This window comes from Primulina eburnea, chromosome 13 (genome assembly GCF_022965805.1).
Source record: "Primulina eburnea isolate SZY01 chromosome 13, ASM2296580v1, whole genome shotgun sequence".
Taxonomy (NCBI): Eukaryota; Viridiplantae; Streptophyta; class Magnoliopsida; order Lamiales; family Gesneriaceae; genus Primulina; species Primulina eburnea.
This window is the reverse complement of record NC_133113.1, coordinates 35,459,278-35,485,055: the sequence shown is the minus strand read 5'-3', so window position 1 is coordinate 35,485,055 and position 25,778 is coordinate 35,459,278. Positions and strand designations below refer to the sequence as shown.

The 25,778-nt window shown below is 36.3% G+C and overlaps 3 protein-coding genes and 1 pseudogene across 11 annotated transcripts; 1 reads left to right on the top strand and 3 right to left on the bottom strand.

Annotated features, from left to right (window-relative positions):
• Window positions 1-6: 6 nt before the first annotated feature.
• LOC140808673 (ABC transporter A family member 12-like) lies at window positions 7-5,094 on the bottom strand. The gene is made up of 18 exons (XM_073165832.1): window positions 4,967-5,094; window positions 4,501-4,795; window positions 4,281-4,357; window positions 4,043-4,163; window positions 3,821-3,940; window positions 3,617-3,732; window positions 2,964-3,125; window positions 2,637-2,799; window positions 2,436-2,561; window positions 2,256-2,339; window positions 1,661-2,013; window positions 1,371-1,571; window positions 1,165-1,274; window positions 994-1,078; window positions 781-903; window positions 600-705; window positions 403-491; window positions 7-317 (listed from the first exon to the last, which is right to left on the bottom strand). Exons 1-18 carry the CDS (start codon window positions 5,021-5,023, stop codon window positions 24-26), a joined length of 2,682 nt encoding a protein of 893 aa, XP_073021933.1. The 5' UTR covers window positions 5,024-5,094; the 3' UTR covers window positions 7-23.
• A 200-nt stretch (window positions 5,095-5,294) lies between these two features.
• LOC140808674 (ABC transporter A family member 2-like) lies at window positions 5,295-9,983 on the top strand. Its single transcript, XM_073165833.1, has 15 exons — window positions 5,295-5,912; window positions 6,310-6,541; window positions 6,633-6,826; window positions 6,898-7,083; window positions 7,167-7,262; window positions 7,358-7,546; window positions 7,885-8,044; window positions 8,136-8,368; window positions 8,444-8,561; window positions 8,650-8,726; window positions 8,833-8,922; window positions 9,018-9,161; window positions 9,260-9,556; window positions 9,648-9,728; window positions 9,820-9,983. Exons 1-15 carry the CDS (start codon window positions 5,547-5,549, stop codon window positions 9,967-9,969), a joined length of 2,613 nt encoding a protein of 870 aa, XP_073021934.1. The 5' UTR covers window positions 5,295-5,546; the 3' UTR covers window positions 9,970-9,983.
• Window positions 9,984-11,303: 1,320 nt separating this feature from the next.
• LOC140808686 (pantothenate kinase 1) lies at window positions 11,304-16,904 on the bottom strand. Of its 9 annotated transcripts, none has more exons than XM_073165852.1 (11): window positions 16,759-16,902; window positions 16,542-16,643; window positions 15,034-15,267; window positions 14,662-14,708; window positions 14,084-14,200; window positions 13,359-13,478; window positions 13,152-13,246; window positions 12,917-13,010; window positions 12,283-12,414; window positions 11,891-12,003; window positions 11,304-11,623 (listed from the first exon to the last, which is right to left on the bottom strand). In XM_073165852.1, the coding sequence occupies exons 2-11, from the start codon at window positions 16,612-16,614 to the stop codon at window positions 11,371-11,373; spliced, it is 1,278 nt and encodes a 425-aa protein (XP_073021953.1). In that variant the 5' UTR covers window positions 16,615-16,643; window positions 16,759-16,902; the 3' UTR covers window positions 11,304-11,370. The 9 variants fall into 9 exon arrangements, with proteins under 9 accessions (XP_073021953.1, XP_073021956.1, XP_073021957.1 ...); XM_073165855.1 differs by having other exon boundaries at window positions 15,034-15,240; window positions 16,759-16,901; XM_073165856.1 differs by lacking the exon at window positions 14,084-14,200 and having other exon boundaries at window positions 16,759-16,904.
• Window positions 16,905-18,474: 1,570 nt separating this feature from the next.
• Window positions 18,475-25,631, bottom strand: LOC140808696 (ADP-ribosylation factor-like; annotated as a pseudogene).
• Window positions 25,632-25,778: the final 147 nt, after the last annotated feature.

Genomic DNA, 25,778 nt, shown 5'->3' with positions numbered 1-25,778 from the left:
AATCTACATTAATCCTATATGTATTAAACGTTAGAAGAAGCAGCCTCCACAGCCACTTTAATAAACACATCTTCCATGGTAGTCTCGGTCACACCCCATATCTGAACTGCAAACCTCTGCTTTATATACTTCACAGCTCCAAATATGTCTGATTTCTTGATCTCAGTTTTCGCCATTTCAAACTTCTGAGTACCCGATAAACTATAGGTTCTTCTTGCACTTGGACAAAGGCTCTTAACCATGCCCTTAACCTCCTCCACATCCCGTGCAGATGTAGTCATTGTTAGTATATAGAATCCACCATATCTGTTCTTTAGCTGTTTTTCAATAAAATATCAACACGGTTTTAGAAGCCAAAAACAAAATCAAAAGAAAATAGTCAGATATTGGCTTTAGTCGTACCTCATCTGGGCTACCTAAGCATTGGAAGCATCCATCGACAAATATCCCTATTCGATCACAAAGGTGCTCAGCTTCTTCCATTGAATGGGCTGACATCATAGTCAGAGCAAGTGATTATGATAAAGAAATTAGTCGGGCCAGTTCATTCACTTTTCCTTAAAATGGCACGAAAAATGGTAAGAAAATAATGCAAATACTTGTCAAAACAACTGCCTTGTCTGTCTTTGCTTGTTTCAGAACTTGCCACAGCTTGTTTCTTGAAGCTGGATCAAGTCCAGAGCTCGGCTCATCTAAGTATACAACCTGAAAAAGTACTTAGGATTTATAAACTGTAATGTAGAAATACTTCAAATATATCTCTGATAGCAAATGCTGTACTTTAGGATCCCCAATCAATGAAATGGCAACATTGAGCCTCCTCTTCATTCCTCCGCTGTATTTTCCAGAAAGTTTATCTCCCACTTGAAACAAGTCCGCACTTTTCAATGCATCATCCACCGCCTGTTCATTTTCACGTTAAAAAAAAAAGAAGCATCGACTGAAAAAGTAATCAAGGGAAAGATAAAGACTAAACCAGTGTTTTTTACTTACACGAGTTAAGGTGGAACCAGTGAGATTTTTTAGCCTGCCATAGAAGAGCAAGTGCTCTCTTGCAGTTAAGGTATCCCAGAGCAGGCTGATTTGTTCACACGGTTAGTGATATTTCACCATTTTTAGCAATGAGATTTAATAAAAATGTAAGATAAGAAACTGCATGCTCACTCGGTTTGTGGGCATACACCCATTTTCGAGTGTATCATATTCATTTGAGTCTGCAAATCTAGTCCTTCAATGGATGCAGTTCCTGAGGTTGGTTTCAAGAGACCAATCATCTATTTGAAGATGAAATACAGATTAGATGTCATAATTTATACTTTTCTAGTTTCAAAAAAACTTTCTGCGAGAATAAATATTGTATTTATCCTCACCATATTAATAAATGTAGTCTTTCCAGCTCCATTGGGGCCAAGAATTCCGAAACATTCTCCTCGAGGTAAGGCAAGATACGCTCCTTTGACAGCAAATTTATCTGGAGTTCCATCAGTTCCAGGATACACCTTTTTGAGATCGCAGCAGATTGTAGAGTAGTTTGGATTTGGTTCAAATTGTAATTTTTTAACCTTTTCCACCTGTACAAATGAATGGAAATAATCGAACTATATAGACCATTTAGAAATCAAACAGGAAATGACTCATGATAGTTGCACTAGGCAATGACCTCTAGTGCGATATCTTCTTTCTCCATTTGCACGAAAATGTTGGGTCCTTGTCCTGTGAAACTGTGGTACTGATGATGTCGCATGGTTCTCATTTGAAACATTCTTGTAAAGGAGAAGGGACTTGTAGAGGATGAAATTTTATCAACAAAATAGACCATCAGTAGAAAAAGCAGCCAGGTTACAGTCATGACAATTAATACTTCTCTCATTCCACTGCTGCTATTCTTCAAGTGACGCCACTGAATCCCAAAAGTCCCAGTGCTAACTGCTCCGTTGCTATAATCATTGAGCTCTTTCATTCCTCTATACAACGCAAATCCGGGAAATATCTCTAGAGTAATGATCCAGATTCCTAGTATAGCAAGCAATTTGATTAAATAGCCTTTATGATCAAGACAAAGCTACAGACTGAATCAAGAAAAAAAGTACTTCCAGAATCAGAAACATTGGAAACATTTGTTCCGTTTGCTGATTTATTAATTTTAAAATATAGTCTATTTAAAAAAATTCAAAGGAACAGCTGTAAAATTCCACATAAGTACAAAGGTTAACCAAGTAAACAAGAAATTCAATTTGATATGTTTTTGTACTTACTATTTACGGAAGCATCGTTAACCAAATCACTGAAAAGTGTTGCTCCCGCAAGGCCAGATCCAAAGACAATGAAAAATCCGACAACTGCATACTCAGAAAATATTATGGACCATTCTTAGTAAATCTCTGATAATGAAAATATTAAAAATGCTTTGAAATATCAAATTGATCAGTCCAAACCTGAAGCAGACCTCACACGTTTGAAAAGTAGAGCTAGTAGAAAACTTGTCGTAATTTGCAAGTTGATATAGACGAAGTAAAACGTGAATTGGAGAGAAAAAGAATTCATGATAAAGACCCGACGTCCTGGAGAATGGAGTAAATGTTACCCAAAAAACCTAGAATTATTTCAAAGGATCAATGTTTCTGATACGAACTTACCTGTCAGTTTACCGGATACTAGATAACAACACATATAAATTGATGATACGATGAGGAAATACATGTATGTAATAAACCAGTAAGCCCCATTGCTTAAGCCATGCATTCCCATCATTATTCTCAACTTCTGTTGCTTTTCATATACCAAAATTTCCACCATTACCTGCATTTAAGATATCACCTCATATCTTTCTTTCTTTTTTATCGATATTTCTACAAATTACTAAAAATATATAATTCTAAAAAAAAAAAATAGCAATGACAGATAGGGAAACACTGCTTTAACTAGAATCGGAGCCTGGAATTTCTACAACATAGCAAACTTACAGGAAGTAATTGTAGGATCATCCATGCATACAAAACTACTAAAAGTTCGATGTCATCTGCACTTGGACCCATGTAATGGTTCAGCTGGGGTGTTCCTGATACGGACTCTAATATCATATTCGTGGCTGGACCGAGCAAAAACTGGAGAAAACCATTGGCCACCTGTTTTTTGTCCCATGTATCAATGCATCAAGTGCTTCAATTTAAGGCTAAGCATATAATATATAGTTTTTAAAGTAAATCTTACAAATTAAAAGAGTTGGATTTTAAAACATTGTGTGAAATGGTAAAGATCCATTAAGATCAAACTTTCTTCTGAAATACTCATTTTCTCTCAAACTGCATAAACAATATTTGATGAGTTTAGTGGCTTCTGGCAGAACAAATGACCAAAAAAAAAAAATCGAAATCACTTAATGAAAACAAAATATTAAGAAGTTACAGGATTATCAGACTAAAATTGCAATTTTCTCCCATGAAAATGAGCTTGTTGCATAACATTTTTTTCATAAACAATACCTTTAATTTTGAGGCTGTAATTTTTAAAAAAATTTCAGACATAGTGGAATCATCAAACCTTATACAACAGTCTGCTTGAAAAGAAATATAATTAGTCACCAAAAGCACAAAGTTTGCAAATTTTGATGAAGTACCATATTCTCAGCTCTCTGAACTCGCACCACTCGTCCTTCCTCTCCTCCCTTGTATGTTGCATTGTATGCAATAGTGACATCAAAGTTTTTTGCACTAGAATTCCGAAAATCATACGCTACAAATAAAGATTGATGATCTGAATAAGATGACGCATATGAGCAACGAAGGGATTATCGGAAATATATATCAAGTTATTAGCCTACCTCCCATGATCTCATTGATCACTCTCTCTTTGCCTCCCGTTAGGTACCCCATGTACAGCTCATTGTTAATCTCTGAATAGCTTCTCCGCCACAAAGACCAAGCTCTAGCACATTTTATGCCTAAAACCAAGACACAAGTACCAAGATAGGTAAAAAATATTCACCATCAAGAATGGGTATCCATTAATATCTCTGGAATCCAAAAATTTCTCATGTATTTACCATAATTAGTTGAACTAGATGCTGGGAGTGAATGAACGGAGCACTGTGGCTGAACAATGTAGATATCGCTACTTTCATCGAACTGATCCGCGAAAGAAACACCAGGGCTCCTAGTAGTCCCCTGATCAAGTCATAAGTCAGGGAAATAAAAGTATCATTTAAATCATTTTATGCACAAAAGATTCCTTGAATATTGAGAAGAAGAAAAAACAATAAACCGATGGCACAATTAACTTACGAAAAGACCTTTGGCAAAAGCAGGCAAGCCATCAGAAACATTTAGGGTGGATGAACTTGTGATTGTCCCCATCACACCTTCAAAGATTGCATGCAAAATGTAACCAAAATATTTTGCAAGTGTTTGGTAAATAGTGTTGAATTTAATTTATGAAAATTTCGCCACAAACAAAATCAAGAAAATCAATGAGATTACAGAAATTTAGTATTCCAACGAATACCTTCTCCAAGAGTCTTATTTTCTCCTGTTATTAGTATTGTCACTGGACAAGACCCCTTTGTTCTGCATGATTCATCAGGCAGGTCATTGTATTCGTTGTGTTTGGATTTCACAGCACGAAAATCAGGGGCAGGCACTTGCAAGAGAGGAGGATTTCCCATGGTGGTGTAAAATGCTCCCTCTGAGTTCATCTTTGGTTTAGTACTAGCCTTAAACACGTGCTCAGCGACCGCTATGGATGTAAATACGATAACTGGGAATAAAACGATCCGCAAATTTGATCTCACATGCCGTTTCTGCAGAATAACATAAATTGAGGAATTGCATAAAATATGTTTTTCAGCCCAAGACTTGTAGATTGCTAGGGGGACTTGCAGAAAGGTTAAAATCTTCATTGGAATAAACTAAATAATGCAAAAAGATACTAAAATAAAGATGCCGTAGAAAACATGGAGACATGATTGTACATGATATGAAATATTCTTCCGAAACAAAGCATTGGTCTGGTTCCAAAACCCAGCCATGAATGATTTCTTCCTCTGATGAGTGGGCTAACAGACTAATGGCAAACTTATGGTGTTTTTTTCAATTCTTTTCGTTTTAAAAAATTCAATTCCACGCGCAAAACCCACATATCTGCAAAACTTTCTGTATTTGACAACGTTAAAGCAGGAAAGGACCATAAATTAATGGCAAACAATCCCTTTTAGATTACAAACGTAACGTATGTGATGTTGTAGTAATTATAGAAATCTAGTGGGGTTTTTGTATTTTTGACACGCCAACTGTTACGCAGTTTACTTAATTTGAAATCATATTTTACAGAGGTCTGTCGATGAAACATTTCAAGAAATTTCATGTATCGATCGACCATTCTTGAAATAGAAGAAAAACGCGTTGCCCACAGAATTCGAGGCCTCTTCAAAATTGGAAAAAGAAAAGGAGAAATTAAAAAAACTCGCACATCCGAGTTGGCTCCCTCTCCAGAATTCATGATATAAACCCTGCCTCAAAGGAAGAACGATTCAGTTTGGTACCAGAAAAGCAATGGAAATGCAAACTGGATTCCCTTTGTTAATGCAACAGACAACTGCACTGTTGAAGAAAAATTACATCCTTTGTTTGAGACAGAAAATAATCACGTTCATACAGCTTTTTTCATCCATTATTTTCATGGCTTTGGTGTTTGGAATCACCGAAATGAATAAGTACTCTGAGAAGAAGCCAATCATGGGCGCTGCTCATGATCCAAAGCCTGTTACTGATCTGTCCATTCCACCTTGTGAAGACATGTTCTTCATTAAAGTCCCATGTTACGACTTTGTTTGGAGCGGTGGTGGAAGCCGTAGGATCGATTCTATTGTAAGTCGTATCATGGCAAACAATCCTGGTCGACCTATTCCATTTGATAAGGTACTGTTACTTCATGAAGTAGATATCTTTTTGCATTGTTGAAATCTTTGCATAAAGTTTTCAGGTTTTATTCCTGAGCGCGCCCTGAGATGTACTCGTAATACCCTTTAGTAATGGAAGCCTGTTTTATATATGTATAGTCTATAGATAGGGTTGCATTTTCCTCTTACCATTCTATCATTAGATGTTTTGTTCCGAAATCGCTGCGAAGATAAATGGATTCGAATGACAGAAAAGTGAAATCTTGAAGGTTTTGAAATAATAATGAGGAGATATCAAAGGAAAGGAACTAATCATGTTGAATGATTAAAGGCCTTTAAGCCAGATGATACTATTTGATTTATGATTCTTTTTCCTTTTCATAACATTTCTTGATGAGTCTGTATGATTGGTGGAGGTTAAATCATTCAAAACCAAAGATGAAGTACTTGAATGGCTACTCATGAATCCGATGCTTACCTGTGGAGCCTTACATTTCGAGGAAAAAAACGCCACTGTAATATCCTATGGCACTGTGACAAATTCAAATACCAAGAAAATTGGAAGGCAAGTTGAAGATTCCACATTCAAATACCAAATGCCTCTCCAAATTGCAGCGTCTCGTGAAATAGGAAGATCTTTGATAGGAGGTGCCAAATAAACAGAAGATTAATCGCAAAATCGCATATTTTTTTCCCTTTTCTTTTTGTCCAATCTTTTTCATGTGATTGAATTTGTCAGATCCCAGTTTCAGCTGGATAGTTGGCTTCAAGGAATATGCACATCCAGCTTATATGGCATCCACATATGACATAGAAGGAGATGATTCTGTATTTGAATTCTTTCTTGGGATCTTTTTCTTGGCAGCTGCTGTGTTGGCTTTCGTGTTTCAAATTAATTATGTCGTTCTGGAAAAAGAACTCAAACATCGCCAGGTACTATGTATATTTCAAACAAAAGAACTGTATATCATGATTTTTTATGGGTTGAATTATTTCATTCACAGGCAATGACAGTGATGGGCCTTTTTGACACTGCCTATTGGTCATCGTGGATACTTTGGAATTGTTTCATGACTCTCATTTCATCACTTTTCACGGCACTTTTTGGGCTAATTCTTCGCTGGGATCTTTTCGTGAAAAACAACTTCTTGATTGTTCTGCTTCTTTTCTTCATGTTCCAGTTCAACTTGGTAGTTTCTTGTCTAAAAGTCTATTTTTAACTATAATATAATTCCTCAGCTGATGTCCAGCTCATTTTCTTGTTTTTCTATAGGCTGCTTTTGGTTTAATGATCACAAATTTCATAAGGAAGTCCTCCTCGCCAACTTCAGTGGGATTGGCCATGTTTATAATGGGAATTATGACTAGTGTAAGTATCGGTTCAGATGAGCAGATCATAGGGTACTTAGTTTTTTATTGTAAAATGATGTAACAGCAATGATATCGCCTCTTGTTCTAGTGCAGGTAGGAAACAACACCATATATTCTGATAAGTCAAAAGTGTGGCATCGAGTTCTATGGTCTTTATTCCCTCCTAATCTCTTCTTCGGAGGACTAGTGATCCTAGACAGCAAATCAGGAAAAAACAGGATCAGCTGGAACCAACTATCTGAATGCGGTTATAAAAGTAGTGAAAAGATCTGTTATCCACTGGTAAGAGAACTCGTCCACAAGCCCAATAGATTTTATGCTTGCTCCCTGTATACAGTCCAAAAGAAAAACAAGAAAATAGTATATAACATTTTGCCCATTTATCCACGTTCTTGGTAATTGGATATGTATCTCTGTGTATCAACTTTTTTGTGTCAATTTATGGTTAACGTTGAAGTTTAAAGAAGTGGAAATATAGTGAGGAGATAATGCAACACAACACAAGATTTATGTGACTAAAACTCACAATCAAATCATGTCAAAGATAAATCATAATTTTAATAATATCATATCTATGTTTAGAATGTATTCTTTGATTTCCAACGGTTCTATTGTGACAGAGCTACTACTTATGGCGTCTGATTGCTACTTTCTTCTTGTGGATCATTTTAATGATCTATCTTGACAACGTTTTCCCGAATTCTGCTGGCTCAAGAAAATCAGTACTATACTTTCTGAAAGCTAGCTATTGGACTGGAAAAGGAGAAAACAAGTTCACAGGTCACCCATAGTACACTGTCTGAACGCCGTTAGCATGTAATTGGGGTGTTGATTTTCACAGATAATTAAATTCAGTCCCTTTTTGTATCAGAAAATGTCACAGCTTCTAACCCCTATTCTGTTCCATTTATTGATGACGAGAGTGTCATTGAAGAGGAGAATTCTGCAAAACAACAGGCAAAAGAAGGAGTTCTTGAACCTGACATAGCTGTTCAGTTCCGTGCTCTAACCAAGATATATACTAAGATTGCCGTAAAAGCCCACAGATTCTGTTGTTGCTGTTTTTGCTTGTGTGAAAAGATGAAACCTTTTGTTGCTGTTGAGGTATATTTCATCTATTTCCTTCAGTTTCTGTGGTCCAGGCATGATATTTAAGGATGCTAATGGATCATTCCTCAGGGAGTGTGGATGAATATCCCCAAGGATCAGTTATTCTGTCTGTTAGGTCCCAATGGGGCTGGTAAGACAACTTCCATTTCTTGCCTTACTGGAATCACCTCCATATCCAGTGGAGATGGTAATAGTTTTTTTCCCTCGAATAATGTAAAAGGGGTTGGATAGTATCAAATAATTAAAAAAATCACTGCTAATTTTCTTTGTTACAGCATTGGTGTATGGGCATTCTATTCGAAGTGCTGGTGGTATGCAAAATATACGAGGAATGATGGGAGTCTGTTCACAGGTTGCTCTTCTTTTGTGCTTATCTTCTTCAAAAGCTCTGTGTACTGATTTTGTTTCCAAGAATTAAAATTTTGGATTGTTATATTATCTTAACCATTGTATCGTAGTTCGATACGCTCTGGGATGTACTGTCTGCTGTTGAGCACCTTAAACTGTTTGCCAGTATCAAAGGTTTGCCCAAAAATTCACACGAATCGGTGAGTGTTAACTTACGAGTCAGGTCTTTAATGATATGATCAGTTAACAAGAGTAGAAGACTCGATCTGTGATCTTGGTACATTCTCAAATGCAGGAAGCTAAAAAACTGCTGGAACAGGTGAAACTTACTGCTGCTGCCAATGTAAGATCCTGTAGCTACAGCGGGGGAATGAAACGTCGACTTAGCTTTGCAATATCCCTGATAGGAAATCCAAGACTTGTGATTTTGGACGAACCGGTATGTGAATTTTCAAAATGTCGTTCATCATTTATGTTTATCAACATTTTTTCTTTTTTCCGAGATAAACTCTTAGATGCCCCTATTTGGATTTCCAGACCACCGGAATGGACCCTATAGCCCGTAGACATATTTGGAATGTGATCGAATCTGCAAAACAAGGCCGTTCGATCATTCTAACAACTCATTCTATGGAAGAAGCCGATGTGTTATCTGATAGAATTGGAATCATGGTTAAAGGAAGGCTTCGTTGCATTGGAAACTCGACATTTCTGAAGTCCAAATTTGGAACGGGTTTTACTGCTAAAGTAAGCTTTCCAAAATTAAATACTGCAGCTGAAGTGGTAGATGTTAACCTGGAGAATCGAAATGCTGTAAAAGATTATTTCAGACAGGTAACTAACTTCCACCCTTTATTTTATAGAAGTTTTCCCTTTTATATAGGCTTCTTCTGATTGGAACTACGTTTGTTTTAACTTCTGAAAGCATCTGAATGTGGTTCCAAAAGAGGAGGAAAAATATTTCTTGACTTTCGTTATCCAGTGTGAGAAAGAGGAGCTGTTACATGTAAGAATATATATATATCAGTCAAATTATATTTAATTGCGCACAAAATTCTTTTGTCATTCTTGATAGATTTTCATCATGAAACTTTCAGGATTTCTTTGAAGATCTCGAAAAACGAGAGAAAATATTTGGAATTGTGAACACAGTGATTGGCATGGCTACACTTGAGGAAGTTTTCCTGAATATTGTGAAGAAAGCAGAGATGGAGACCGCTACAACGCGAGAAAATGCCAGTGCCTGATTACTTTCCAACTCCACCTGTTTCAATGGCCAATTCATCTGGAAATGTATAAAGAAATAGATTCTCCAACTGGTATTGTCATTGGTATAGGCATCATGTCTCCATTGCATCATAGATCAGCTGAGTTTCTTATAGAATTGTATGTTGACAGTAAATCATCGTTATGACTTATGATATATGGAAGATGAACAATGCTGTGATATGACAGTTGGTATTATTGCTTATCGAATCATCTTCTGAAATTATTAATTTATGAGAAATTCGAAAGTACATTTATGATTATTGTTTCAAATTAATTTGACTGGTACAAGTTCAATATCCAACAGCATTGATTAGAATAGAAGGCATAACTAGAAATTCATTATGACGTTCATTAATACGAAAGACAGTTTTGTGAATATCCGAATTATGAATTCTAAGTTGTTGATTGCTAGAACGAAGATCTAACTTAGAGAAATTTTTTTCTTTGAATGATTCATCAATGCTAGGAATAACAAACTTATCTTTGATGGTGGTGGAATTGAGAGCTTTATAGACATCCCCAAATATTGTTTTTACCAGCAACAGCAACAAGGGAGACGAGAAAAGGACATGCAATTTTTTCTTTGGTGGTGGCTTCAAGTATTTCTTTAACCACTTGTTCAATCTTGTTTTTATACAATGTTAAAACTTGCATGATCGAATATTGGACGGAGATGATCTTGGTCTCTTTGAGTTGAGGGGGAAGCTGGTTTGGTTCAGCAAAAATCTGCGATAGCTCAGAGAGTTTCTCTGATTCCACTTCTTTGTTTCTATTTGTTCTTGCATCTGTATTTGAGAAAATGGGAGTTGTAAAAGCATAAGACGTGCGCCTCAATTTTTTTTACTCCGTCAGTTGAAAGTTGAAACTATTTAATGTGTGCAGAAGTCGCAACTTGAAGAACAATTTTGTAGATTACTATTTTTGAATGGGTAGTTGACCAACAAGCTAAATCAACAAACATTGAGCACGCTTGCTATAATTTTTATTATATTTTTGTGGAATATTTATAGCATATCAAAGTAGTCAGAAATGTACAGAACAATGGAGATCTGTTGAAGAGCCGCCTGTTTAAGAAAAGTATTGACTCGTTTGATTCCTTACTACTTGAGTCTCGGTTTTCCCGGCATTCATATTCTGTATTTGACTTGAAGAGACGGAAGAGAGAGCCTATGTTAAAAGACACGCTCCGTTTTCTTCTGTTGCTTCACCAGTTCTCGATGAAAACATCTCTTCCTCAATCAATACCCGACCTGTTTTGTCTTGGATACTTGTATCTTTTGAGAGTACATAACACACTGCACTAGTTCAAGTCTTGAAATAATAAGAATAATTGGTGCACAAACTCAAATTAGAGGCAACCAAGAATTGCCTGTGCTGTCTCACAGAAAATGCAAATTTTCAGTTTGTTTTTCCATTTTACATTCTATACATCCATAATGTTTCACACAATTATCTGCTGAGCTTTTGATCCGATCTCCAGTGCAGACCAAATTATTCTTGGACGATGAGTTTTGTCCCGTTGATTCATACATAACTTCTGCAAAACCATTCCCTTTGAAGCTCAAAAATGATCCCAAAGCCCCAAGAAACCCTTCGTGACACAAAAATAAAGCTTTTGCTTCACCTTTTGACCTGGAAATATACCGATCAAATTTGTTAAGAGTCCGCTTGTGACAAAGAACATGATAAAAATGGGACAAATTTTGAAAAAGGAAACTGATGAGATCTTTTGAATTTGATATCTTTCAGATGCGATGGTTATTTGATTCCCAAAGGATAAAAATGAGGTCTATATATGATAGGTGAAATGTATATATTTCAAAAAAGATAGCAACGTATCCACAATCTTTACGATACGACTATAGGACAATATTATGAATACGGACTAAATTGTCATACCAGTAATGAACCGCGACAGAAATAGTGTCCATTGTGTATGCATGACCTCGAATGAAAAATCCTCCAAAAAAAATTCGTTTGAGTCCGAAGCGTAAAGCATTCAAGTAAGCTATCTGAAAAGTAAAGTTAGCGTTGACAATAGAAAGTACATTAAATTAAAAAGATAAAAAATTAACTAATCACATAAATAAGAAAAAAAAAGTAGTCACATATCCACAGCTTGTAAATGCAACATCAAGAATCATATTTGATCAATTAGGGAGTTAAACATAATGTCAGGGCAATATTTCTTCTTAACACTTGTAAAATCAGTGTCCTAGGGGAGCAGTTTAAAGAGATGTATTATTTCAATTATGTTGAGAATAACAGAGAGCAAGACTGCACATGCTAACCTGTCCGATATTATTTGAGATCATTCTTAAGAGGGACCTTGCTACATCTTCAGCTCTATAATCTTCCAGCTCTTTGTTCTTGGATATTGCTTTGCCAAAGCTAGAAGCAATGGCTGTTGATGTGAGGCCAATCTGGCACAATCAAAAACTTAATAACTGAATTAATATTAGTAATACACTCTTAAATCCTCCAAGAAGTTAGTGCCAAGGATAAATTCTCTGATGAAGAAGTTGCAATACCTTTAGGTTACTTCAATTATGTCGACTACCTAGAATACTGCCAAATTTACATTTTTTGTTATCTTTAGTAGAAGGTCGTTACCAATACTCGGTACAAATTACAAAATACTGAAAATGAGGCCAAAGTGCTACTTCCAGATTACGCATTTGTCAAGTAAAAGTACGCATTCGTCTAGTAATGGAATAAGAGAACGAGTTCATGCATTGTTAGTGGCCTAATTCACCAGAAGCAAAAAAATAACATTCCTTGTTTATGCATCTCTAATGAGCTACAAGATCTTAGAGGACGATTTTACATGATATCATAGCGTCAATAACCCACCCATTCAAATTTTGGAAAGTTTGGTAAAGAGTAAATACAGCTTGAAGACAATAGCGCGTTATGAGCATATACCTTCGAGTAATCCATTCCACCATATATGTCTCCAACAAGCATGTCTATCACTCTGTTGTTTCCCTGGTGACTCAATTCTAACAATTCATCGAAACTGAAACAAAAAGGTGCCCAAGATTCAAAATAAAAGGACTTAAGCCTCATTTAATCATTCAATCAGTTGGCAAAATAAAAATCAGAACATAACTCTGAATCAAAGAAAAATTAATTTAAAACAAAAAAAGTAGGAGGTAACCTTTTGCACTTGGTCAAAAGTTTTCCCAAGCCCCAAAATGTACCACCACCAACACTTGTTCCACTGACTCGCTCAAACTTGCTGTCACTTTCTACCTAAGCAATAGAAGAGAAAATATACTATCAAGAAACTTTTTTGTTGTTTTTTCCCTGTCAGTTTTTCGGAATGCTCACACTTTTTTTTATATCAATACATGGAGAAAATTACCTTGATCATGCTTACCCCAGACCCAATATTAACAAGAAGATAAGGATACAAATCTTCTTGATCAATTTGTACATACTCCTTTTGACCATCCATATATGTAAAGGCTTCATGATGTACTGCCTAATCAAGATGTGGATAAAAATAAACCAACTAAATCAAAATATCTATATGATTCCAAAGCACCAACTGAAATACAATAAGGGCAAAAATGAAAAGGGAAAAAGCAAAAAAATACAGCGATAATGGCATGCACGCCCATGATTCATAGTTTTACAGGTTACAAACCAGTCGTAAGACAGGAGCATGAAAAAACTGAGACTGGATGCAGTATCTCACAGAGAGTAATTCATATTCAAATAAGCTCATGGAGTGTTCATACAATGTGGTCTATGAGGAGTTCTCTGCAAATAATTTTTACGAGATAAGGAAATAACTCAAATCAACAAGTAATATTTATATAGGAAAAACAATATCTTCAAGGAAAAAGTAAAATTTGGAAATCTTCGAGTATTTTGTAAATTATTCTATCTGGTGGTTGTGCTCCGTGAGAAATAGTTTGAGCATTTTTAGAGATATTGCAACACACACACGAAACTGGAAGAGCAATTGGGGTGGGGGGAATGCATCCAGGGCAGAAAACACCGCACATTTAGACTGCAGTTGTGAAGGTCATAGTCATAAATTATAAAAATTATGATACAGTACTTCAAGAAATAATCCCCAACCTTGAGTAGAAAATTAGCTCCAGCAACAAGAGAACTCATCTCATCAACCTTATCCAAAATAATACCAAGCTTATCTTTGAATAATTCAGCAAACTTGAATGCCCCACCACCGGTAGCCTTCAAGAAGATGCTGAAGTGTAAGGTTTATCTCTAGTTCATATACTCTTAAAGGCACAAGACAAATCATTATACTTGAATAGAAATTTAAATATTTGTTTGGGAATAAATTTTCCATCACAATCCATGGACTTGGAAAAAATCATTCCTTAGAGGCATAATGACGGTGGTCAAAAGTTTGTGCGCTCTTTTCAAATATCAATTCAAAAAAAATGTTGATTTTTATTTCTATTTAAGTTAAAAACACAAAAGCCACGTCCAAATTGAACAGTTGGATCTCCAATTTGTATTCATTAGCATCACTAATATTTAATACAAGTTGACATTATAATTAATGAAGCAATCAAATAATAACTAAAATTTAAATTTTCAATGCCAACTCTTATCAGAAAATTACTGATAGAGGACTCAGAACACGGCAACAACAAATGACAGATTTATTCATTGGCACAATAAATTACCTTGATCCTAGTTTTGTGATTGGCCTGTTTCTCATCATCCCGATCACCTGGATTGACAAAGGGCCTCTAAGAAGACGAAAAATGCTCGACTAAAACTATCCCCCTCCCCCACTCATCTTACTGGGTATGAAATTTGAGCACACATTAGAAACTGAATCAAGCATGATGTATCCATTTAACTCAAAGAATGCTTGACATTAAGAAACAAAACTGATTTTCCGTAAACACTAGCATGGTCCGCAAACAGAAACTAAGAATCTGGCAGCACGACAATAATTTAAATTGCATGGGTTCCAGGAGTTCATTTAGATTTAAAGATGTCTGTGATGCCAACTTTTTATTTAACAACAGTCATCAAGAAAAAACACAAACCGTAGTGGTGAAGGAGCTTGGACGAAATAAATTGCACGCATTCACATATCTTGCTAGTTTCAAATTTCAAAAAATGAAGCCTCCCACTTAGATGGTAATTTAAGTTGCCACTGAATGCATCTATTCCGTCATCTGAAGACCCAATATTTTTATGATCACTGGAACAATTACTGCTGCTTGAGAAGTACACCACCTTAATGAGAGTACCTACCAAAAGAGGTATGGCGAAGCTTACTGCAAATTTTGATAGGTTAAAACTAACTGTTAATGGTGCCCTTGTCCATTTTTCTTTCCATTCAACAGATAAGTATTGTATATGAAGACTATTTCATTATTTAAAGCTTTTATCTGTAGAGTTTGCCGTAATCCACATTTCAAACATACTAGAAAATGATGGCTCTTCTTGTAACCTGCATGCAAGACATCAAGGAACAATACTGTGCTTGGAGTAAATATCTCCCTAAGGTTGCCAGTCAAAAAGATGGTGTTGACAAATTAGATCACTGATGTTCCTTTGACAAGCTATAATTGTTCTGATGTTCCATGAGGCTTCGCTCTGAAATACAGCTCGACAAGCTCTTGAGATGATGCAATGTGTTATTCTAGTAATTTGCTTGTCTAAAAACTTGGGCGTGGATGTTCAATAACAATACAAGTCCCAAATAAGCCTCTAGATTAGGTCTTATGGACAGAACTCCTCTGTTCCAGAAGGAGAACCTCATGGGCAGTGGTGTTCGAGTGCTTCATTGATCCATCATTCTGGAAGCCGCTCCGGACATTTAACCAACCTATGAGGATATTATGTAGAATAACATTTCCAACAAGGAGGCCATATTTTCTCCCTGAAACGTACTGATTTTAATGATTTATATTAACTGCTATCTCACCTAGTTGTTTGAATACTGAAATTACTGCAGAACTAATACGTGATTATGAGAAATTTACACATTAAACAATACTCTTATGTTGCCACCAAGATGTAAAAATAGCGCATCATAAACCTTGTGAAAAATGGCAAAACCACCTCATGTATCATAGCCTAATTTGCTCACGGATTTGAAATCTTCAGTTCGCAACAATTCAAAAGGATAGAGTGCAGAATTTTACAATTTCATGAAAACAAAGCTTCTCTCTTTTTTTCCCAGGGTTAAACTAAGACAAACCCCTATGATGCAAACAATCTTTCGTTTAGCTATAATTCAGCAAACTTTCCTCGGAATCGACCGAGTCACTATTGCCCGAAATCAGAAGTTTTCAATTTTGGTATCAAGATCAAGTGCAAAGAGCTTTTGCCATTCAGAACTCAAACCAAGCTGTAAATCTTGATTTAGCTTACAACTCAGCCTTGATCACTAAAACTAATTATGGAACCTTCGTACTTTTTCCAACGAAATTCAAACTTGAAATTACCAGAAAAAGAAAAATGAGAAGAAAGATTAATTACACGTAGTCTATTTGCGTATCGTAAGTCCAAAAGCTCGAATCGAAATAAAATAGGAAGCATTTACCTCCAATATCAAGGGCAACATGCGAAACTTGATCCAAAGTCTGCTTTCTCTCTTGAATCCCAACACCTTCCATTATTTTATGTGCATATACATATATTTATCCTGTAAACAAGATTTCTGCTTTTTTAACATCCTCCCTCGACATACTGAGGCATATTTTTATAGATCAAAATTATGAAATAAAATAAAATAAAAAGAAAAAAATGGGAAACCTAACCGAAAGTTCCACGAGCAGGCATTGATGTTAGCGTCGATGGACTTTTTGATCGGATTAGGAATCAATGAAACTAGGAAAAAAGCATAAATTAAGAAAATTAAAAATATTATGCTGTTCTTTATGTTCAACGTTTTTCGGAATAATTAATGGCTCAGATATGAAACACTTTTCCATGTCTAACCCACCAATTATATACACTAGTACAACGACGCACGCGTTGCGTGCTTATATGATATGTTTTTATAATTTATTTGATTTATATTTAAATGAGGATCAAAATATATTTACAAGAAATAATGAGTGGCTACATTATAATTTTGATATATGAACTAAAAAATAAATTAAAAAAGAATAAAAAAGACCCAAGCAAAAATTGAACCTACAACCTCATGATTAAAAAACATAGGCTTCATCCACTAAACTACATGCGACTTGCTTTAATTTTTTAACACTTTATTAATATATATAATTAGTAATGTAGAGAGTGGGGGTGAAGGGTATTTTAAGTATTTTTAAAAACAGACCAAGAAAGTTACTCTAACCTACTCAGCCTTAATAAATAGTAAGATATATATATATATATTTATATATATATATATATATATATATATATATATATATATATATATATATATATTTCAAAGTCTAACCCACCAATTTCGGAGGTATAGGTAAATTTTGATTTTTGAAACTCATATAGCGATTTTTCGAATAAATATATGAGATAAGTTCTTTATAATGGTAATATTTTTCATCTTACTTTTTAATATTTGTATGTAGTTCAATTGACATTAGTTCAGTATCACATTGACGGATCAAATTCATTATTGTATGTAGCTTAAATTTAATAACAAATTCAATAATTATCAAATTAAGTTTCATAAACAATTGTATAACAACCAATTTTGTAACATTCATATCAATATGATATATAACTATTAAATAAAATTTCATAATTGATGGGCATAATTATTTAAACTCGAGAAATTATTAGTTCTTGTTATCCAATTAGAATTGTTCTCTATTATAGAGGTGCGTGCACCCCCCCTACTACCAGAGGATAGTTGGAAACTTAACATTCAAACAATCATTTTTTATTAATTAATTAAAGTTAAACTTCCTACAATAACTAACTTTTTTGCGTAGAATTTCATAAATACCCCTAATATTTTTCATAAAGTTAAAATATATGACAAATTTAATTAAATGTTATTCAATTTTCCATCCAAATTAAAACATCATTCCTCATTTAATTTTTTTAAAAAAATTAACCAGCAGCTCAAAAATCGATTTATTTTCGACCTTTAGTTATTTACAGTGTTTCAATGAATTATTCTTTTAATTTGGATAATGAATATGGGTTATTACTAGAAAATATGGGATACAACTATGTGCATAACAGAATCTAAGCATATTTAAGTGAGCAATCAGATCCCTTCTCTCCAGGGAGATTCAAGGATTTTGAGAGAATAAAAAACGGTTTTAAGATGTTCCTTCATTCTCATGTGCACAGGTTTTAATGAGAATGAAACAGAATCAGAATGGGGATTGATAGTCGCATAAGTAAGCGCAGAACTATAATTGCGCGCAACAAATAATTCTAAGAAGGATTATTTGCCTTCCTACTCTTCGACACAAGAATAATGGTTGAGAAAAATCCAATTTTGTGTAGTAAGAGTAATGATTTTTGTGACCACGAAATTGCAACAACAAACGAAGCAAATTTAAGCTAATCTATAAAATAAACCATTTGGTCATACACGCATTAGAAAGGTTCTTACATGTGATCCAAAACAGTTTAAAAGCAAAATATCAAAAACCACACAGACCAGAAGTATAAAACTTGATAAAAAACAGTTGCATCCACCATCAAAACTCCTTACAAAGATTTACGCCTGTAAACAATGTGAACCAGAGTGATCACAAACGATTAAACACCAAATAAAGTGAAAAAGTTTAATTAAAGTATTAGTGTACTTTTGCCTTTGCGTGGAGGGCGTAAGCAACAGATGATAAAAGTAACTGCTTAAAAAATGCCTACCAGTGGCGCTGCCTTAGTGAGTGCAGGCCAAGCTTGTCAGTTATTTCGGCAGCGTTCATTGCATTAGGAAGATCTTGTTTGTTGGCAAATACAAGTAGTACTGCATCTCTTAATTCATCCTGAAAACAAACGATGCCATAATTCCACACTGGGTGGTAGGCAAAAACCTTTTTTGTCAAGATTATAAATGGTGCAGCCATTAATTAAAATATTGCCATTCTATCGGCTATAAGACGAAACACCTTTAAGGAAGGTATTCCCCAAATGGCTCACAACAGCAGCAGGGGGAAAACAAGATTTTTTCGAGGTATGTAATTGGGTAAAAACAAACGATGTGAACTTGGAGTATTACCTCAAAAGTTATAAAAATTATTTCTTAAAAGTTGATATGTGATATTGAAGAGAGTGCGCAAAGGAATTGTCACCTCATTCAACATCCTATGCAATTAATCCTTAGCCTCCGGGACACGGTCCCTGTCATTGCTATCTACCACAAATATTAGACCCTGTGTGTTTTGGAAGTAGTGTCTCCACAACGGACGAATCTGTAAAAGTAAATAAATATGTTACCCTCCATAGGCATGATAGGTTGATCAAGGAAAAGGATTTAACAAATATCCCATCAGGAAATATTACAAACTGAAAATGTGCACTGAGCGTGGATTGGGATTTAACAATTATCCCATCTGGAAAAGATTACAAAATAAAAGATGTACTAAGCGCCAACCTATTCTATCATATGAATAAAAAATAGCAATAGATTCATCATAATGAGTATAATGAAGGTTCCACCTTATCCTGACCACCAACATCCCAGACAGTGAAGCTTATGTTCTTGTACTCAACAGTCTCCACATTGAAACCTGCGGATAAATACAAGACACGTATCTAAAGAAACATTACAAAGCTGTCAAAGTTAGAATCACAAAATGTGATAGAGATCATCTGCACGGGTTGATGGAGATAGAAGCTTGAGAGAAATAACAAAAACAGAACTGCTACAGTTTCAAGATCAAGAAGGCATACCAATTGTAGGAATAGCAGTTACAATCTCTCCGAGCTTGAGTTTGTACAGGATGGTGGTCTTACCAGCAGCATCAAGACCAACCATCAGAATGCGCATCTCCTTCTTGGCAAAATGTCGGCTAAAAAGCTTAGTGAAAGACAGCCCCGTTTCTCTTGCTTGCTTTTAATCCCTAGAAACCGTCATGGAAGCAAAATGTTAAATCCGTGCGTTATATTATGTGTGTGCGGTTTCATAATTTATCATGATAAATAAAATATGAACAGAACTGATAGAACAAGCACACTTTGAGTCTGTGCCAAACTCCAAATTCGACTTCCACTACAATCTTTTCTCAATGAATTACAAATCACTCTTTACAGCCCTTATATCATTCCCTCTCTTTCTTGCAGCACAAATAGATAAAATAACCAATAAAACAAACTCATAACTAACTGTGGTGGAATTTGTGCTCCTCTTCAGATGACATAATCCCTCATCCATGTGGGTTTGTTACGCTTCCTGGAACTCTCTCGATGGGTTCCCCCGTGTGTGTCTTCCTCGTGTGCTTCCTCCCCTTTCTCTGATTCCTTTTGCCCTTGGGCTTGTTGGTTGTTAATTAATCCCCTGTTGTCCCACTCATTTAATTGTTGGCCCATTAGACTTGGGGTCCAACTCAATTGGCATATGCTTATCATTCCTCTCCCCTTCAAAAATAACCTCGTCCTCGAGGTTCAGCTGTTTATAGAGGGAACATAACTTGTTAAGAATCAATTCAAATCATCATAAATCTCCATTGATGGAGATAATCAATTGATTGAAGATAATATCTCAAGGAGAGTTTCTTACAGAAGAAAACAAAAATGAACGAGGAAGAAGATGAACTTTCGTGTGTCTAGAACTTAAGTCTAACAAACATTTTTAACTGCTATTTTACAGCTATTGTACAGCTGTCAATGTTGACTAACTAACTCTATCATTTAGCTCAAGCTATATATCTAACATCCCCCTCAAGCTTGTAAGATGCTAAGCAAATCAAGCTTGGACAGAAGGTCATGATGTTGGTCTGAACCCAAGGCTTTTGTGAAGAGATCAGCAGGCTGGTGATGTGTGGATATATGAGATGTGTTGATGATGTTGTCCCGAATTTTTTCACGTATGAAATGACAATCAATCTCGATGTGTTTTGTACGTTCGTGGTACAACGGATTTGAAGCGATGTGGAGTGCTGCCTGATTGTCACAATGAAGAAATGTTGGTTTGTCAAAAGATAATCCCATGTCCATGAGGATTCCGCGAAGCCATGTAATTTCACAAGCTGTTGTTGCCATGGATCGATATTCAGCTTCAGCTGAAGAACGGGATATTGTATTTTGTTTCTTGGTTTTCCAAGAAATGGTTGACGTCCCAAGTTTAACAACATAACCAGTAACTGATTGTCGACTCATTAAGCATGATCCCCAATCGGAATCGCAGTAGGCAGAGAGTATGAAGTCATTTGTGGATGACAAAAAAATACACAAGGCAGGAGTTTTCTTGAAAAATCCAAGAAGCCGAAGTTCGGCATTATATGAGAACGTTTTGGTGCCTGCATAAACTGACTGAGTGTTTGTACAGCATAACAAATATCCGGACGAGTAATAGTAAGATAAATGAGTCTGCCGATAAGTCGTTGGTAAATTGATGAGTCGGGCAACAAGAGGTCCGAATCACAAGTGGATTTAGAAGATGAGTTGCTTTGATCATATTTCATAGTAGTAAGCTTCAAATGTTGCTCCATGGGAGTATCATAAGGTTTACATCCAGTAAAGCCTGTATCAGAGAGTAATTTCACAATATATTTGCTATGATTTAAGCATATCCCTGCCTTAGAACGAGCAACTTCGATCCCTAAGAAGTATTTGAGTGGACCAAGGTCTTTAATGGAAAGATGCTGATGGAGATAGTTTTTTAAGGCAGTGATGCAACATCACTGTCATTCCCTGTAATGACTATATCATCAACGTAGAGTAAAAGCATTGTAATTGAATCACCTTGTCTCTTGGTGAACAATGAATGATCATGAAGTGACTGTTTGAATCCAGCTTGAGACATTACTTGACAAAATTTGGAATTCCATTGTCTTGAAGCTTGCTTCAACCCATATAATGATTTAATGAGTTTGCAAGCATGATTCGCACGTTGTTTGGCAAAGCCTTGAGGAATTGTCATATATATCTCTTCATGTAAATGACCTTGTAAAAAAGCATTCGTCACATCCATCTGATGTAAAAACCAGTTCTTAGCTGCTGCAATGGCCAACATACATCGAACAGTAACGATATTAGCAACTGGGGAGAAGGTATCATGGTAATCAATACCATATTATTGGGTATATCCTTTGGCAACGAGACGGGCTTTGTATCGGTCAATGCTGCCATCTGCTTTGTGTTTTATTTTGTATACCCATTTGCAACCAATAGGTTTCTTGCCAGGTGGTAAAGGAACAATTGTCCATGTTTGATTGGCCTCCAAGGCTGCAATCTCAGCATCCATCGCCTCACACCATTTTGGATCAGAAGCGGCTTCGTTAAATGATTTAGGTTCTGAGAATTCAGAGACGGATGCAAGGAATGATTAATATGATGGTGAGAGGTTGTGGTAGGAAAGTGACTGAAAAATATTGTATCGTGTCGAAGGAGAAGCTGACAAGGTAGAATTGGAGCAGATGTAATCTTTGCTCCAAGTTGGTGGTTTAGTAGGTCTTGAGGACTTCCTGGTAGCGGAAGGAGGATTCCGAGGAGAAGAGGTGTGTAAAGGAGCATCTTGGGGAGGTAAATCAAATGAGGATGAAGAAGAAAAATCATCGAAGTTATGTACTGTGATTTTTGGAAAGATTCCTCGATCACCAACATGTGAAGAAAAAGGAAAGACGTTCCTCGTGGAAGACAACATCTCGAGATGTATAGTAGGTGTGGGTAGATAAGTCCAGTAGCTTAAAGCCCTTTTGATGCACTGGATATCCAAGAAACACATATGGCTTGGCTCTAACATCAAATTTATGTAAAGGCTTGAGGTTGGATGCGTAGCATAAACATCCAAAAACTTTTAAATGGCTATATGTGGGAGTTTTGTTGAAGAGAACCTCAAATGGTGTTTTGTTAGACAGTAAGGGAGTAGGGGTGCGGTTGATCAAATATGCTGCATGAAGAACACAGTCACCCCAATATGAATCTGGAATAGAGGCTTGAAACTTGAGTGCCCTAGCTATGTTAAGAATGTGCCTATGCTTTCGCTCAACTAGGCCGTTTTGTTAGGGTGTATAGGGACATGAGCTTTGATGGATAATGCCTATGGAAGCAAAATAGAGGTGACATTCAGTGTTGAAAAATTCAGTGGCATTGTCGGTTCGAATTGTTTCCACATTTTTGTGGAAGTGATTTGAAATATAGGTAAAGAATTTTCAACAACGGTAATGTATCAGATTTAAAATGCATTAAAAAAACCCATGTACATCTTGAGAAGTCATCAACCACAGTGAGGAAATACCTTGCACCATCATGAGTAGGATGTCGATAGGGGCCCCAAATGTCAATGTGTAATAGATGAAACGGATAAGGTGAAGAGTGTATCTGCTGTGGGAAAAGAACTTCGAGTTTGTTTAGAAATGGGGCATATTGGACAGTGACTCGTGAGGGATTTGTTCTTGATGAAAAGTAGGAATTGCAATCGAGACAGAGACAGATGACCAAAACGTTTATGCCATAGATCAATATCACTGTCTTTACAATCAGAAAATGTACGTGAATGCAATGAAGTGGACAAAACAGTAGTGTTGTTGTTACAATTCGTATTGCGGGGTATAACAGATTTTACGGAAGATGAAGTATTGGCAAAATAGTAAAGGCCATGCTTTTGTCTACCAATCGCCATGATCCTCCCAGTCAAAAGGTCCTGAAAGAAACAAAATAGTGGGTAGAAAACAGCACGGCAATTGTGGTCTTTGGTGAACTGAGATATTGATAAAAGATTGAAGTGAAAATCAGGAACGTGTAAGACGCGGCGCAGGACACAAGATGGTGATATATGAACAGAACCAGTAGAATGAATGGAAGTGGTGTTACCATTTGGAAGCCGAACTGAACCAAAAGTGGTTGCGCATGGTTGCGAGTCGTGCAGTTGACTTGAGGTCCCTATAATGTGAGCATTTGCACCACTATCCAAGATCCATTCATCAGTATTTGAAATTGACATTAGGCTTGTGAAGTTACCTGCAAGGTTTGTCGTGGCTTCATGCATTGGCGAAGAATCACCAAGAAGTTTCAGAATTTGGCGGTACTGAGCATCAGTGAATGTATGAGGCATCACATGAGTAGGTTGTGATTCATCAATTGGCCCATACTCAACAGGATTGTTGAAACTATTGTTTGCATAGTCTTGGGGTACTTCTGATTGAATTTCAAGGGCTTGTGCTGAGGAAATTTCTTATGTAATTTATGGCCTGGAGGGTAACCAATCAACCTAAAACAATTTTCTTTGGTGTGTCCCTGGATTTGACAATTTCCACACTTCACTAAATCATGTTTCTTGGTAGATGAAGAATAAAATGCAGCCGTGGGAATTTCTGCAATGGGCTGAGAAGAAAGTGCGTGAAGAGTTGATTCTTCGTGAATCACAATTGAGTAGGCTTGGTTGACAGAGGGCAGATGAGTCATCAAAAGAATATGACTCCGAATCTGACCATAGCTATCGTTCAAGCCCATAAGAAATTGAATAAGCCTCTGTTGTTCTTCATGGTCGAGATATTTCCGAGCACTGGCACACTCATACGAGGGAAGAGTTACCAGTGAATGATATTCATCCCATAACCTCTTGAGCTTTGAAAAAAAATACTGACATAGAAGATGAGCCCTGGGATAGATGAACAATTTCCCTTTGCAAAGAGAAAATTCTCGAACCACAGATTTTATCAAATCTTTCTTTCAGATCTGCCCAGACTTTGGACGAATCATTGCAGTAGATAATTCGACTGAAAATTTCTTTTGATACGGAACTCATGATCCAAGATAAAACAATGGCGTTGCATCTCTCCCATTGATGAAATGTTGGATTAGCGGCTGCTGGACGGACAGAGGAGCCATTAATGAATCCAAGCTTGTTCTTCGCTTGGAGAGCCAGAAACATCGCCCTACTCCAGATACCATAATTCTCGATGCCAAGGAGAGGATCTTGAACCGACGAGATTCCAGGAGTATCTGATGGATGTAAGTATAGAGGATCGTTGAATCCGATCGTTCCCGAATGAACCACCATGAAACACAAGCTGATGTGATCTTGAGATTTGGATTTGCGGGAGATTGATTGCGGAAATAGAATACTGCTGATACCATGTTAAGAATCAATTCAAATCATCATAAATCTCCATTGATGGAGATAATCAATTGATTGAAGATAATATCTCAACGAGAGTTTCTTACAGAAAAAACAAAAATGAATGAGGAAGAAGATGAACTTTCGTGTGCCTGGAACTTAAGTCTAACAAACATTTTTAACTGCTATTTTACAGCTATTGTACAGCTGTCAATGTTGACTAACTAACTCTATCATTTAGCTCAAGCTATATATCTAACATAACTCGTTGCGTCTTCTGGGTAGCTATTGGGCCACGGAATTAGTATCTGAGGAACTTGCCTCTTCTTGATGGTGATGAGACTTGTTGCCAGATGTTGACAGGCACTGAAAGGGGTTGGTTGTTAATGCTGAACTATGGTAATGCTTATACTTTCTCAGGAACTTCTCCCCGAAATGGTTTAAGCTTGGAGACATGAAAAATGTTAATATTGGAACTTGGACCTAGCTCAGCCCCAAAAGGTAACTCAAGGGGGAATGATTGTCCAAGCCAATATATGCAACTCCCAGGTTATTTATCCTACCGATGTGGCACAATTAACATACCCATCTCACGCTCAGGAATGAACATCTGGAACGTGGAGTTTA

Excerpts from the sequence above, each read along its gene's own strand:
- LOC140808674 (XM_073165833.1), top strand. The coding sequence starts at position 5,547 with ATGGAAATGCAAACTGGATTCCCTTTGTTAATGCAACAGACAACTGCA. Across the intron at positions 7,084-7,166 it reads TCATGTTCCAGTTCAACTTG|GCTGCTTTTGGTTTAATGAT; the intron begins GTAGTTTCTTGT and ends GTTTTTCTATAG. Across the intron at positions 8,923-9,017 it reads CCAAAAATTCACACGAATCG|GAAGCTAAAAAACTGCTGGA; the intron begins GTGAGTGTTAAC and ends TCTCAAATGCAG.
- LOC140808686 (XM_073165852.1), bottom strand. The coding sequence starts at position 16,614 with ATGGAAGGTGTTGGGATTCAAGAGAGAAAGCAGACTTTGGATCAAGTT. Across the intron at positions 15,268-16,541 it reads TGTTGCCCTTGATATTGGAG|TAAGCTTCGCCATACCTCTT; the intron begins GTAAATGCTTCC and ends CAAAATTTGCAG. Across the intron at positions 14,201-14,661 it reads ATCACAAAACTAGGATCAAG|GCTACCGGTGGTGGGGCATT; the intron begins GTAATTTATTGT and ends ATCTTCTTGAAG.
- LOC140808673 (XM_073165832.1), bottom strand. The coding sequence starts at position 5,023 with ATGGCTGGGTTTTGGAACCAGACCAATGCTTTGTTTCGGAAGAATATT. Across the intron at positions 4,358-4,500 it reads AAATAAGACTCTTGGAGAAG|GTGTGATGGGGACAATCACA; the intron begins GTATTCGTTGGA and ends CAATCTTTGAAG. Across the intron at positions 2,014-2,255 it reads TAACGATGCTTCCGTAAATA|GAATCTGGATCATTACTCTA; the intron begins GTAAGTACAAAA and ends TTGCTATACTAG.